The sequence below is a fragment of the Procambarus clarkii genome, chromosome 40 (assembly GCF_040958095.1).
Source record: "Procambarus clarkii isolate CNS0578487 chromosome 40, FALCON_Pclarkii_2.0, whole genome shotgun sequence".
Classification (NCBI taxonomy): Eukaryota; Metazoa; Arthropoda; class Malacostraca; order Decapoda; family Cambaridae; genus Procambarus; species Procambarus clarkii.
This window is the reverse complement of record NC_091189.1, coordinates 6,281,273-6,296,763: the sequence shown is the minus strand read 5'-3', so window position 1 is coordinate 6,296,763 and position 15,491 is coordinate 6,281,273. Positions and strand designations below refer to the sequence as shown.

The 15,491-nt window shown below is 44.0% G+C and overlaps 1 protein-coding gene across 4 annotated transcripts in view; it reads left to right on the top strand.

Moving 5' to 3' along the window:
• Window positions 1-15,491, top strand: part of LOC123757857 (GTP-binding protein Di-Ras2) — a 211,372-nt gene that overhangs the window by 169,533 nt on the left and 26,348 nt on the right. For all 4 annotated transcript variants that reach the window (XM_045741742.2, XM_045741741.2, XM_069338652.1 and 1 more), the window contains one exon: window positions 10,386-10,904. In XM_045741742.2, coding sequence (XP_045597698.1) covers window positions 10,462-10,904 — 443 coding nt within the window. In that variant the 5' untranslated portion in view covers window positions 10,386-10,461. The remainder of the gene's footprint in view (window positions 1-10,385; window positions 10,905-15,491) is intronic.

Genomic DNA, 15,491 nt, shown 5'->3' with positions numbered 1-15,491 from the left:
TCACCAAATTCTACTCATCTGGTTGTCTTTGCTAGACTTTAGCTTCAGTTCTTGGCCTGTCAATCTTAAAATAAAAAACTAGTGGACCAGATATATTGTGTCTTTTTCTTTATGATATATTTACAGATGAGGATATGCGCGGAGTCTGCCTCTACCACTCTTAACATATCCCATGTGTTCACTCCTCTAGCTTCCTCTCTTCTTCTATTCTCTTTCTCTCTCTACTCGCTCTTATCCCCCCATCCTTTTTTCTCTCTCCCTCTCTCTCTCTCTCTCTCTCTCTCTCTCTCTCTCTCTCTCTCTCTCTCTCTCTCTCTCTCTCTCTCTCTCTCTCTCTCTCTCCTTCCCCTTCTTAATTCTTTTGTTAGATGCTTTCATTCATCTGTATACATTTCATCGTGGTTATTCATATATCGCTCTCCTCAGCACCCAACCGGTGCTAGGCATATAGGTAGAGTTAGGCACCCTAGCAGTACTAGGCACCCATCTAGTACTAGGCAACCAGCCAGTGCCAGGCACCCAGTCAGTGCTTGGCACTCACACACACACCCGTAAGGCATTGCAGGAAACTGATTTTGATCTGGTATATGCCAACGTCTCAGCATGGAGGCATTTCACTATGGAGTACATCATTCGGCTTCCCAGAGGCATTCCAAAGGCATACGTATACATATTCATCCATACACATACATATGAAAGAGAAATTGTATATACACAATAAAAATAAATACCCATGACAGAAATAAAAAAAAACTGATACTATTCAGAGGATTACAACTAAATAACGGTGCAAAGAGAGTCACTGAAGTAGGAAATGAGATTTATATTAACCATTTATGAATAATGTTAGAGAGAAGTATAGGAGTGGCATTGATATTTTTAATTTAATTTTTTAAATTTTTTACATTGTATGTTCACACATATGGGCGTAGTTTTTGTTTCATTATATTTGAAAAGTTCGCTCTTCAAAACGTAAAACGAGGCATAAAATAGTCTGGCAATTCATCGACACTCATGTAAAGGGAATTAGATCAGCGTTGCTTTTTTCCGACAAAATCTGCTTCCAGGGGAGTTTAACTGCACGTTTTCTGTGAACAAAATATCACTTTGAACTGGTATTTGGCAGGGGTGACAAAAAATCGCATTAACTCTGTCTGTCGTAAAGCTTTAACAAATATTTCTCTCATATGCATTCATTATTTTTACGTTTTTCACGCTTGGTTTTGGTAGGCCCGAATGAGTGTACTCATTCGTGTATGAGTACGAGCATGAGTGAATGAGTGTACCTGCAGGATCGAGCATCGACTCATGGCTCCCGTCTTTCTAGCCACTGGTTGTTTATAGCAATGACTCCAGTACTATTTCCTTATCATGTCTAGTTTTACAATTATGAACAGAGCTTGCTTCCACAACCTTCTTAAGTTCATTCTATTTTTCAACTACGCTCACGCTAAAAGAAAACTTCCTAACATCTCTGTGACTCATCTGAGTTTCAAGCTTCCACCCATGTCCTCTCGTTCTGTTAGTATTACGTGTGAACATTTCGTCTATGTCCACTCTGTCAATCCCCCTGAGTATTTTATACGTTGCTATCATGTCCCCCCTTATCCTGTTTTCAGTATTTAGCCACCCATTTGTGGCTGTGTTTATTGAAAACCCATGTGTTTATGTAGTGGTAATATCACCCATTAGATAATGTCCACCCATTAGATAATGTCCATCCACTAGATAATGTCCACCTACTAGATAATGTCCACCCACTAGATAATGTCCACCCATTAGATAATGTCCATCCACTAGATAATGTCCACCCACTAGATAATGTCCACCCATTAGATAATGTCCACCCACTAAATAATGTCCACCCATTAGATAATGTCCACCCATTAGATAATATCCATCCACTAGATAATGTCCACCATTAGATAAAATCCACCCATTAGATAATGTCCACCATTAGATAAAATCCACCCATTAGATAATATCCACCCATTAAATAATGTCCACCCATTAGATAATGTCCACCCACTAGATAATGTCCACCCATTAGATAATGTCCACCCACTAGATAATGTCCACCCATTAGATAATATCCACCCATTAAATAATGTCCACCCATTAGATAATGTCCACCCACTAGATAATGTCCACCCATTAGATAATGTCCACCCACTAGATAATGTCCACCCATTAGATAATATCCATCCACTAGATAATGTCCACCATTAGATAAAATCCACCCATTAGATAATATCCACCCATTAAATAATGTCCACCCATTAGATAATGTCCACCCACTAGATAATGTCCACCCATTAGATAATATCCACCCATTAAATAATGTCCACCCATTAGATAATGTCCACCCACTAGATAATGTCCACCCACTAGATAATGTCCACCCATTAGATAATGTCCACCCACTAAATAATGTCCACCCATTAGATAATGTCCACCCATTAGATAATATCCATCCACTAGATAATGTCCACCATTAGATAAAATCCACCCATTAGATAATGTCCACCATTAGATAAAATCCACCCATTAGATAATATCCACCCATTAAATAATGTCCACCCATTAGATAATGTCCACCCACTAGATAATGTCCACCCATTAGATAATGTCCACCCACTAGATAATGTCCACCCATTAGATAATATCCACCCATTAAATAATGTCCACCCATTAGATAATGTCCACCCACTAGATAATGTCCACCCATTAGATAATGTCCACCCACTAGATAATGTCCACCCATTAGATAATATCCATCCACTAGATAATGTCCACCATTAGATAAAATCCACCCATTAGATAATATCCACCCATTAAATAATGTCCACCCATTAGATAATGTCCACCCACTAGATAATGTCCACCCATTAGATAATATCCACCCATTAAATAATGTCCACCCATTAGATAATGTCCATCCCTCTTGGGAAAAAAACCCACCTACTTTTATATACTAATATATAGTAAAATTCCTCACGGCGGTAATGGGCTCAAAATAAAAATAAAAATTGGTTGATGTGTTCGCCAAAGTGAAAGCGCGAATCCAATTTCCATAACCTCAGGTTTTGTAATTGAAATTTCATTAAATGCGTAATTCCGTCATGTATATATTTTTAGTGTTTGATGCTTATCGAAGCCGTGTATAATATCGAGCAGATCTGTTCACACCTTCACCAACAATAATTTATGTTTTTTGTTTATTTCCACAAATTTGAAAAGTAACTCGCGTAGGTATTTCTTCCCCCTACATATGTATGATTTTGTCTTACTAATAACGTATAAGATATATATTATATATATATATATATATATATATATATATATATATATATATATATATATATATATATATATATATATATAATAGGTATATATTGGGGGTACCACCTCTAGCTGGAAGAAAGAGTACCACAGCCTCGGAGAAAGGCACACACACACAAACACACACAACACATTAGGAGAGATTTTCGGGTATACGGTATTCCAGTTTCCCCTTTTTTTTTGTCCTACCTCCCGCTCTCCTGTTTGTTTTTTTCGCTTGATTTGGTAATTATGGATTACAAGTTATACACTGAATGCAACAGAAGGTTAAGATCTTGAGATACATTCGCTCTTCTCACACTGATTTATATATGTTAATGCTAAGGTGGCACACGGGGAGAATAATTGGTATAATGGTGATCCTTGTCATCTGGCACTGGTGACAGTGCCGTCTCAGTGTGTGTCATTTGTCTTCATTTATCACCGTAATATTCCCGACGGTCAACAGCGGTAGAGGCGAGGCCAGCACAGTGCTCCGGGCAGGTGGGGAATATATCGCAGCCTATTCCAAAGTGTTTTTAATCATGTTGGCTTGACACTTTCCCCTCATAATGACCTCATAGCCCTATCTTGAGGTTACCTTGAGGTTACCTTGAGGTGATTCCGGGACTTAACGACCCCGCGGCCCGGTCGTCGACCAGGCCTTCTCGTTGCTGGATTGGTCAACCAGGCTGTTTGACGCGGCTGCTCGCAGCCTGACGTATGAGTCACAGCTTGGTTGGTGAGGTATCCTTTGGAGGTGTTTGTCAAGTTCTCTCTTGAACACTGTAAGGAGTCGGCCAGTTAATCCCCTTATGTGTAGTGGAAGCGTGTTGAACAGTCACGGGTCTCTGATGTTGATAGAGTTCTCTCTCAGAGTACCTGTTGCACCTCTGCTTTTCAATGGGGGTATTCTGCACATCCTGCTATGCCTTCTGGTCTCATGTGATGTTATTTCTGTGTGCAGGTTTGGGACCAGCCCCTCTACTATTTTCCACGTGTAAATTATTATGTATCTCTCCCGCCTGCGCTCAAGAGAATACAGATTTATTCTCTTTAGTCGGTCCCAATAGTTTAGATGCTTTACTGAGTGGATTCTAGCAGTAAAGTATCTCTGCACGCTCTCCAGGTCAGCAATTTCTCCAGCTTTGAAAGGGGCTGTCATTGTGCAGTAGTACTCCACTCTAGATAGCACTAGCGTCTTGAAAAGTATCATCATCGGTATAGCATCTCTGGTGTGAAAGGTTCTTGTTATCCAACCTGTCATTTTTCTTGCAGTTGTGACGGCTACTTTATTGTGTTCATTAAAGGTAAGTTCTTCCGACATGAGTTCACCCAAATCCTTTACATTGCCTTTTCGTTCTATGTTATTATTTGACTGTGTTTTGTACGTGGTTTCCGTTTTTATATTTTCCTTTTTTCTGTAGCGTATGAGCTGGAACTTATCTTCGTTAAACACCATATTATTTGCTGTAGCCCATAGAAAGTACCTGCTGTAACTGAAATTATTACACGAGAAATCTAATCATTTCATACATGAACGAGCCGTGTAGACTACCGCAGTAATGACAAAATTATAGATGGCTTGGTTAAACAATTAAAAAAGACGCCATTTCAACAATTAAATGCTTAAATCATGACAACTAAGAACACTTTAAATCTCATTTGTAAGGAAATAAGTTTGTTACCATTCGCGACTGAAAAAAATATCGATGAAAAGCTTCAGTTATTTGAACACTAATCAATTCCTCTCACATGGAAAGTCCTTTGAAAAAAGGGAAATAAATCTCCGCAGAGCTCGTGTCCGGAGCCCAAAAGATCAAAGGCCTCGCGACACAAAAGTAAAATATAAACTTTTATGTTATTAAAAAAATATGAAAGATATTTCTGAGTACAAAAAAAAATAGCTATGCGAGCGCTGACATCCACATATACTCTCTCTCCTGCACGCAAGTGTACAGCCTCTGTACACTCTCCTGCACGTGAGTGTACAGCCCCCGTACACTCTCCTGCACGTGAGTGTACAGCCCCCTGTACACTCTCCTGCACGAGAGTGTACAGCCTCTGTACACTCTGCTGCACGCGAGTGTACAGCCCCCTGTACACTCTCCTGCACGTGAGTGTACAGCCCCCGTACACTCTTCTGCACGAGAGTGTACATCCCCCGTACACTCTCCTGCACGAGAGTGTACAGCCCCCGTACACTCTCCTGCACGAGAGTGTACAGCCCCTGTACACTGAGGAGAATCACCAGTTACACAAGACTCGTCCTCTCGCCCAATTCGTCCCATTGTTGTACTGAAAGGAATCACCCAATCCGTTACAAACGCGACGTGTTAGTGGACAGTTAAAGCGGGGAGCCGGTCGGCAGAGCGGACAGCACGCTGGACTTGTGATCCTGTGGTCCTGGGTTCGATCCCAGGCGCCGGCGAGAGACAATGGGCAGAGTTTCTTTCACCCTATGCCCCTGTTACCTAGCAGTAAAATAGGTACCTGGGTGTTAGTCAGCTGTCACGGGCTGCTTCCTGGGGGGTGGAGGCCTGGTCGAGGACCGGGCCGCGGGGACACTAAAAAGCCCCGAAATCATCTCAAGATAACCTCAAGATAACGGTAATATTGACGGGTTCGACCTCGACAGGTTAGGTGGGTTGCTTGGGTTCGTACGTACTTCTCAAAATAAAATAGTTGCATTTTTCTGCAGAACAATAATCGAAAACTGCTGTACACGGAATATGATGACAGGTGTTGAAGAACATGAGGATAACAGCTTGTAGGAGGGAAGAACAATGGAAATATTTAAACTCGACAGAAATGTTTATGAAAGACCAAATGATATTAAAACGGATAGGAGAGTCAGTCATCCATTGACTGACTGTGCAAGGTAATCAAGTTTTCCAGAATTATATGATTTCGGTAAAAATGTCGTCTAAGTTATCCAGATACTTGTCAATGAACGTCGATTCAACTTCTCTGTGTACCAAGTTCTCTCTTCAATCAGGCCAGGTGTGTGAGATTGTGGCGTCTGCCGGGAAATCACCAACAACCAACAATTACAACATTAACAACTGCAACAACAACAACAACAGAGAGAGAGAGAGAGAGAGAGAGAGAGAGAGAGAGAGAGAGAGAGAGAGAGAGAGAGAAAGAGAGAGAGAGAGAACGAGAGAGAAAGAGAGAGAAAGAGAGGGAGAGATTCTAATGGGATAACTAAATTATTTATTATTGACGACGGAGTACACTTTATCAGCTTTAAAATTAGCCATAAATGACGGGCGTTTGGGTGTGTTTACTCTCGTAGCGATAACGTAAGCTTCGCTAAGAACCGTAAAACACTCGGGAGAAATAACGTGCGCAACAGTGTATGACGATGCCCGTTTTATTTTTAATAGTGAAGACAACAAACGTGTGTTTTGGCGCCTTGGCATAGCGCCACCACTCAACCCGTCCTCTTAAAAATAACGTCACTTTTGGCTCGTATGCGCGGCGCTATGGCCAAATTTGGACGTAATTTGAAATGAAATAGACTCACAAAAGTGGCGTACTGTTCCGTTTTCTGTTTGAGTCGTCTGGACCTTCTCGGACAGCTTATTAGAGGAACTTTCAATTAACGTTTTTCATAACGTTTTGAAACTTTATGAGAATTTCCTGCCCACCTAACCTATCAGAGGACCCTTAACTTACTGTTGTTGAAAAAAAAAATCAAAATTTATTTTCAATTTTTTTTCATTTTCAAATTACGCCCATATTCGGCCATACTGGTAAACGGCCAAAAGCGACGTTCTTTTTAAGAGGACAGGTGGCGGGGAAGGAGGCTACTTCAGACGATTGTTCTGATGACTGGGTTTTCAGACGCGTCCACTACTTGATGATTTTGATCCAGAATTATTTGAGATGAAAGTGGCTAGGGCTGACCTTCTGGTGTCAAGAGACAGCTGCGAGGATAGCTGAGTAGCAGCTAAACAAGGAGTAGATGTCAGGATCTAGTCATGGAGATTCTAGGCCGAAAATGACAAGCATTATGTGGCCCACTGCCCTGCTCGGAAGTCTGGAGACAAGGGCCAGACCATCTACGAGTGGTAGATGTTCAAGACACTTGTAAATCTATACCCAAGGAGAAATATATACGTCTTGACTGTCTTCCTGAACCAAGTTTATCCCGTTGGTCCTCGAAGTGACAGACGATGGTCTCCTGTGGATGGTCTCATCGTTGAAGCTTAAAGTTACCCCCTGCTCATTTTGAAACCAATTCCAGTGTTTGATGACGCTATCAAGTGTCTGTTGTCGTTTGAGCTTCCTCAGTTGTAACTTGACATGGTATGTTTGAGGAAACTTGGGCTCAAACTGTGACAATGACGAGTAGGTACGAGGGTATTGTTTTATTTAGCCTTAGTGTGCCGGACCAGCGTGGAGCCCTTGCCTAATTATACAGGACAAGCTGCAAGCACTTGAACTGAAGATAATTTTGAGGTGTGCGACCAGAGTGTTGCGGAGCCATGTGGCAGATGCCGAAGGTTGCTACACATGAACAACACACAACAACGGGGAATTCAATATCAGCCTAAAGTTTAGCGAGGAGACACAAGTGTATAGATGGTGGGAGGACAAGTGTATAGATGGTGGGAGGAGACTACGATAGACTCTAACCTGAGACCGCATCGGGGAATACAAATGGAAGTCGAGCAGGCAGCAGAGTCAACATTCCATTGTGGCTTCAAAAGTCGACCCAAGAGACAGGCCAAGAAGCTCCAGCTCAGACTATTAATTAACATACATCTATATCTATGACAGAACATGTCTGACAGTATGTCTGCTGGGCTTCACCCAGTAGGGGCCCCACCACACACCAGTGGCGAACTATTATATTATTTTTATATGAAAGAGAGAGAGAATGGATGTTGGATATGTTCGTTTTATTAGCGATATTTCTAATAAAAAAACATGTGAATTGAAGCCGGATGGACGTACCTGCGGGTGAGCCCGGGCACCGTCCCCGTATATCATGGGTATACAAATGTATGTTTTACCATTTTGAGATTTCACATCTCTGCAGTAATTTTAATTGTCAAAATGTTTTAATAATAATAATAATAATTAAAATCATGTTTGAAGGTGAGGCGTTATGTCAAGTGCATTTTTGTGAAATATCCAAACACTGACATTTAAAACTTGATCTCTGTCATTACAACAGTAAATTTTGTTTACATTTAGGTTTTCAATAAAACAAAAATTATGTAAAAGTAGATTGTTGTTTGCCTCCTCCGCTTGCCCCCCCCCCCCCCATCTGTGTTCAGTCGTAACACCCACACTGTCTGTCTGTTTGTCTGTGTCTGACACAACTAATAGTCTTCCCTTGACAATCATATACTTTTTAATGCACGATAAAACTTTTGTAATTTCCCCCTCCGAGCTCTGATTAATACTGGTAGTCTCTGCCTCCCACACACTGCTGCTGCTGCTGCTGCTGCTGGCCGGTGCTGGTAACCCCTTCCTCCCTTGGCCAGTGTTATTAATCCCTTCCTCCCTTGGCCAGTGTTGTTAACCTCTTCCACCCTTGGCCAGTGTTATTAATCCCTTCCTCCCTTGGCCAGTGTTGTTAACCTCTTCCACCCTTGGCCAGTGTTATTAACCTCTTCCACCCTTGGCCAGACGCGAGAATAAACACCAGTGTAAGCACGTAGATTATAGAGGGATTGAACGTCGACCCTACAAGTTGTAGCTGTTCAGTTCAGTGTGATAGAGATCGTCCTCACAATGTGTGATGTTCTATTTATCTATAGTGCATATTCTGGTGGAATGAGAGAGAGAGAGAGAGAGACAGAGAGAGACAGAGAGAGGCAGACAGACAGACAGAGATAGAATAGCTATCACCAAAGAAACTGACTTGACACTGAATGGATATTAATATAGATCACGTTGTATAACAACTTCCAAATAGCGCTCAATGGCGCACAGGTCCAGAGCGTTTGGCCTTTGATCCTACACTCGATCATGCCTTCCAGCCTTACCAAAGCTAAATACATTCCAGGCTTCAACCAAGCTAAATGAATTCCTAGCTCACACCGAAGCTAATGGAATTTCAGGCCACACCGAAGCTAAATGAATTCCGGCCACCCCACCAAAGTCAAATAAACTTCAAGTTGCATGAAATAGAGATATTCCAGGGAGCATTAAAATAGATAAATTCCAGGGCGACAACAAATCTAGAGATGTTCTCGGCTCCCGGCACAATCATAAACACTCCAGTAACACACCAACATATTCCAGGTACACGAAAGACAACAAACACCAAACTAACACATCACAAGTAACAATTAAGGTGAGAGTATCCGAGAGTGGACCTGGCATCCACCAAGGCTCTTGGGGGTGTCTTCCAGTCGTACAGTCCCCGCGTCTCTGACTCCTCACCGAGTCCCGATCATTTTGGGTGTTTTTATAATTTCAGAGATTCCCACAACGCTGCCTCCTCTACTCAGTTGACTGGAGTCCATTAATTGCCAATTGCCTTTATCTCTATTTGGTGTGTGAGGAAGTTTTACATAGAAGGGAAAGGTCGCGCTTCCAGACCCTCGAAGGAGTGGGGGGGGGGAGGGGGAAGGTCGCGCTTCCAGACCCTCGAAGGAGGGGGGGGGGGAAAGAGTAGAAGTTCACACTTTACCTTCTGCCAGGTGAATGATGGTGAATTATAGAACCATAGATGGAAAGGACTCCCCCTCCCAGCGTTTTCTTCCATCTTGCCCCTCCATTATAGGGGATAATAATGAAACAAGTCTAAATCTTTTCCGTTATCACCGTCACTTTGCTGTTAAACGTACATTTTGCATTAACTAATTAATCTATTTCACAAGACGTTATTTATGGGCATCACGGGAGGAACCCGAAGGAAGAGCTTGAAATGGAAGAACAGCTAACTGAGATTAGGAACGTATTGAGAGCTAATGATAAGAACCTTTCCTCTCAGCTGTGTACTATAACAACGGGGATGTATTTTACTGTCTGTTGTTCGTCTTCTAAAACCGGTTGGCAGAAGTGGTCAATGTTTAACACGGTGGTGTTTGTCTCCGCAGAGTACCGCATGAGGCGTGAGGAGGAGCAGCCTGAGGCCACACTCTGAGAACACCTGCACAGCCCAGCGGTGACGCCATGAGTGACGGGGAACACCGCATCCGCTTGGTCCTCTTGGGCGGCGCTGGCGTCGGCAAGAGCTCCATCATCAGCCGCTTTCTCTACAACAAATACTCCGACAAGTACAAGAGCACCGTCGAGGACCTCTACAACCGCGACTACGAGTTCGGACACATCACCCTCAAGGTGGACATCCTGGACACGGCCGGGGACTTCCAGTTTCCAGCGATGAGGCGGCTGTCCATCGCGAACGCTCACGCCTTCCTCATCGTCTACTCCATCAGCCACAGTCAGTCCTTCGACATTGTCCGTCAGTGCATCGAGGAGATCAAGGAGCAGCGCTCAGACCTCGAGGAGATCCCCATCGTCATCGCTGGCAACAAGATGGATCTGGAGGTCGAGCGGCAGGTCTTCAAGGAGGACGTGACTGAATGGATCTACAGAGAACTGCAGAGATTTAGGTAAGGTTCAAACGACTTTTTTCAGTTTGGTGGCAGGGGTTAACAAGGCTGTTATGTTTGATGTGTAGGAACGAGGTCAGGCAGGTTACTGATCATCAGATTGGGGAGACACGTTACAGTATAAGTACAGACTAGGGATTATCGGTTAATTATCAGAGATTATCAGGACAGTACAGGAGCAAGGAGAGAAGTGAAGGAACTCTGCCCATCCACTTGGACAATCGAATACGGAAAGTTGATCTGTAAAAAGCTAGGCCGTCGCTGTGCCGACCACTCTAAACAGAAGGTGTAAACTTAAGGAAGAGATTATGTTAGAGAAACAATAACGTGTAGGGATAATATAGACCCGTGTTGAGTTAGTCCAGGAGACGTATGGTGCCTTGGAGCAGGCTATTAGTACACACAATAATTTAAGAATATACATGTAATCTATATGACAGCAACTATATCTTTGACTCGCTGCTGGCCACTATCTCCCAGACTCACCCCGTCCATTTAATTCTAACCGTCTGACACTCCCGTCGGACTTTTCATACGTTTTATTGGACTCTGACTTGACTGTCTGTTTCCAACCACTGTCTATCTCTGACGCATCTACATATCTGTCTCCTACCGTCTGCCTGTCTCTCGGGATCTATCTGTGTGTGTGTGTGTCTGGTCTTGCACAAAGGCACAATCAGCGTCCTCAAATAGTGATCAAAATATACTAACAACGTGACATTAACTCTCGTCGAAATGTCAACACCATCTCCTTATTTTTCCGCAAAGGTAAATTCCCCTCACCAGGGTTGGCATTTCTGACGATCACGCATGCATGGTTGGCAGCCCTGACGATCATGCACGCATGGTTGGCAGTTACGCATGCGTGCGTAACAACCACGCACGCATGGTTGGCAGCCCCGTCGACCAGGCACGCATGGTTGGCAGCCCCGTCGACCACGCACGCATGGTTGGCAGCCCTGACGATCACGCACGCATGGTTGGCAGCCCTGACGACCAGGCACGCATGGTTGGCAGCCCCGTCGACCAGGCACGCATGGTTGGCAGCCCTGACGACCAGGCACGCATGTTTGGCAGCCCCGTCGACCACGCACGCATGGTTGGCAGCCCTGACGATCACGCACGCATGGTTGGCAGCCCTGTCGACCACGCACGCATGGTTGGCAGCCCCGTCGACCAGGCACGCATGGTTGGCAGCCCTGACGACCAGGCACGCATGTTTGGCAGCCCCGTCGACCACGCACGCATGGTTGGCAGCCCTGACGATCACGCACGCATGGTTGGCAGCCCTGACGACCAGGCACGCATGGTTGGCAGCCCCGTCGACCAGGCACGCATGGTTGGCAGCCCTGACGACCAGGCACGCATGGTTGGCAGCCCTGACGATCACGCACGCATGGTTGGCAGCCCTGACGACCAGGCACGCATGGTTGGCAGCCCTGTCGACCACGCACGCATGGTTGGCAGCCCTGACGACCACGCACGCATGGTTGGCAGCCTGATGATCCCCGGCGCGCGAAGGAATTCACAATTATTTGTATTTTACGATGTTGGTTTCTTTCCGTGAACTGGATGATTGAAAGGCGTTGTTTGCTTTTCTTGTGCCAATTACGGGATTTGTTTTAAACTGTTTACCAGGTTGTGTACCATTGGGTTGTTAGCAGTGTTGCCGCGCATCTCCCCTGGGTTCAGGTGCCCAGATTTTCTAAGGGTCTACGTCATCACTGTCGTCATCACTACGTCATAACTGTCACCCTCACTACGTCATAACTGTCACCCTCACTACGTCATAAACTAAACTTAACCTGACCTAACCTAACCGGACCAAACGAAAATAAGATCAAATTCTGTGTTTAACGTAACCACAACGTTATTTTTACGGTGTAACAAAGCAGTTCTATTCTTGGAGGGTTGGGAGGTGACTGGAGAGGTCTCAGAGACCCTCCTGGCGTCCCTAGGGTTCTCCCCTAGCGCTCCGTAATCTCTCCAACTTGCAGAGTGGAACAGTTTGGGTTTAACTTTTCAAATCCTACTCTGAGGTGCTTCTCGTTTTTTATATAGTATCGTGAGGGGAAACTTACCAGTATTATAACGATGAAAGTCGTTGAATGCGTCACAACACTGCTGCTGGACCACACTGAACCAGTACGTCTAAAATCTGCACCGCCTCTCTCTCTCTCTCTCTCTCTCTCTCTCTCTCTCTTTCTCTCTCTCTCTGACGCGAAGATGATCTTCCTCTTACATCTCTCTTTTATTTGCACGTATCAAGTGTGTGTTTAGACCCTGTGTAATATACGTAGGAAAACTGATTGGGGTGTATTGGGAGCGTCGCCTCGCTACCTGCCACAGAGAAGCAAACAGTTGATAACGAGATAGAGCTATAATTTACATATTCATGTCAGCGGGGCAGCTTATCATTCTCCGATATTCCCCACCCTGGCCTCTCTACTCTTGACTTCATTTTAAAATTGGGAAACATAGACTTTGCTTCTCCATCAAGGCCAAAAAATTGCGCATTATATATTATATTATATATATATATATATATATATATATATATATATATATATATATATATATATATATATATATATATATTGTGACGGTAACGCGTTGGTGTTCGGCTGTTTAAGGCTAGGGGTATGGCCTCGTCACATAGTTATAAAAAAAATAGAAAAGACTGGAACTTCGTCTGTGGTAAGGTAAGGAGAAGACACACAAAACACAAGTAAACTTTAACAATGAAATTTTAATTACGTTAAATAAATCAAAACATGAAAAAATGGACAAACAAATTCTTATAATAAAATCAATCAATCAAAATAATAAGAATAATTAAATGACACAATGAAAAGTTACGTTAAGACAAAATAACCAGAAGTGCAATACAAAATAAATGTGAGGTGCTGGAATATTGGCTTTAAGCTACCACCTCTCTCAGTATACGCTTACGTCTAGCCGGGAGAAGTGTTAACTGTGGAAGCACTGAATATTCTGAGGTCTGAGGTCGTGGCGACCCCAGACATCAAGTAGTATGGGGGGGGCGAGTGCAGTTGCAGCCAGACCGGCGACCAATCAGCGGAGCCGGTAGTAAGACAGGTAGTTTGGCGGTTTGAGTCTGAGCAGGTGTCCCTGGCTGCATACGTTTTGCGCTCTGGCAAACCTTGCTGGTGTTGTTGTCGTTGTTGGACATTTCTTCCATAGTAGTTTTATATAATTTTAACGACGTAATTGTGGAGGGAAGAGCAGGCTCAATCTCTTGAAGGAGATTATCGTCACAACTCTCCCCCGAAGCCTGCGGTTCTGGAAGAAGTACGTCGTTATGTGGTGGAGTAATGGATGGAGTCGCTTCTACTTCATAAACTCTGGAGAGATCATGGGCTAAGATGTTGTCAGACTTTTGGTATAGCGTGTCTCCAGGTTGAATTTCTGCAGTTAGCAAGCCCATAGTAGAAGACGTTGAGATGGGAAGTGGGCGTGCTGCAGGAGGTGTAGGGTGGTGTGGTCCGTGTTGATGGTGGACCGAGCACTTTTCAGGTGTGGAGTGAAGTGCTGAAGCTTCAGGATGAGGAAGAGTAGCTCCTTGCCAATTGTTCCGTAGTTCCTTGTAGCAGTAGTCGCTGACAGGTGTATTCTTCTCGCCTCGTTGCTGCATCACGACACCACCAACGTCGGTACCATTGGCGTCGACATGGAGGATGAAGGGCTTATCTGACGAGGTGAGAGTGGAATTAGAATAGGGCAAAGGAGCACGATTATTATCCTGAAAGCATTTGGGAAGATCATTAAGGATTTCGGAATTAGAAAGCGCTGACTCCTTGTCAGTGCTTTCGGGAGGAGAAGCTGGGATGGTCTCACTGTGGATGTAGGGTTCTGTGAAGGTGGAATAGTTAGTCAGGACAGTGGGAGGAGTACCATTATATTGCTTCAGGAGGTTGACGTGGCACAGCTGGGTCTTCCGCCGCCTATCTGGAGTCTCTATTACGTAGTTGTTATTATTCCTGCACTCTTTGACGCGGTAGGGTCCTGAAAACCTGTTTTGTAAAGGTGAACCTGGGATAGGGAAATATGCAAGGATGAAGTCTCCCGGCTTGAATTTTCGTACTTTGCTGGTCTGGTCGTAATGAGTCTTCATTCTCTCCTGGGCTTTCAATAGATTATCATGGGCAAAACGGTGGACTCTCTCTAGAATGTGTTGAAGGTTTTGAAGAAACTGGGGCACATTCTGATGCTCACTGAAGGTGGCATCTCGGAGAGAGTCTTTGAAAGCCTTAAGGGGAGTACGGCACTTACGGCCGTAGAGCATCTCATAAGGAGATACTCCTAGGGACTCATTGGGGAGACTTCTGAAAATACACATAAGGTCAATCTGCTTATCCCAATCCTTCGAGGTTTCATTACAAAACTTTTTCAAGAGTGCTTTGATAGTCTGATGACTACGTTCAAGAGAACCCTGTGAAGCAGGATGATAGGGGCTGGACAATACCTGTTTGATGTTGAACTCCTCCAGTGTCCTTTTGAAGAGATCACTGGTGAAGTTGGTACCACAGTCGCTTTGAATCTCCCTGGGAAATCCGTATTGAGTGA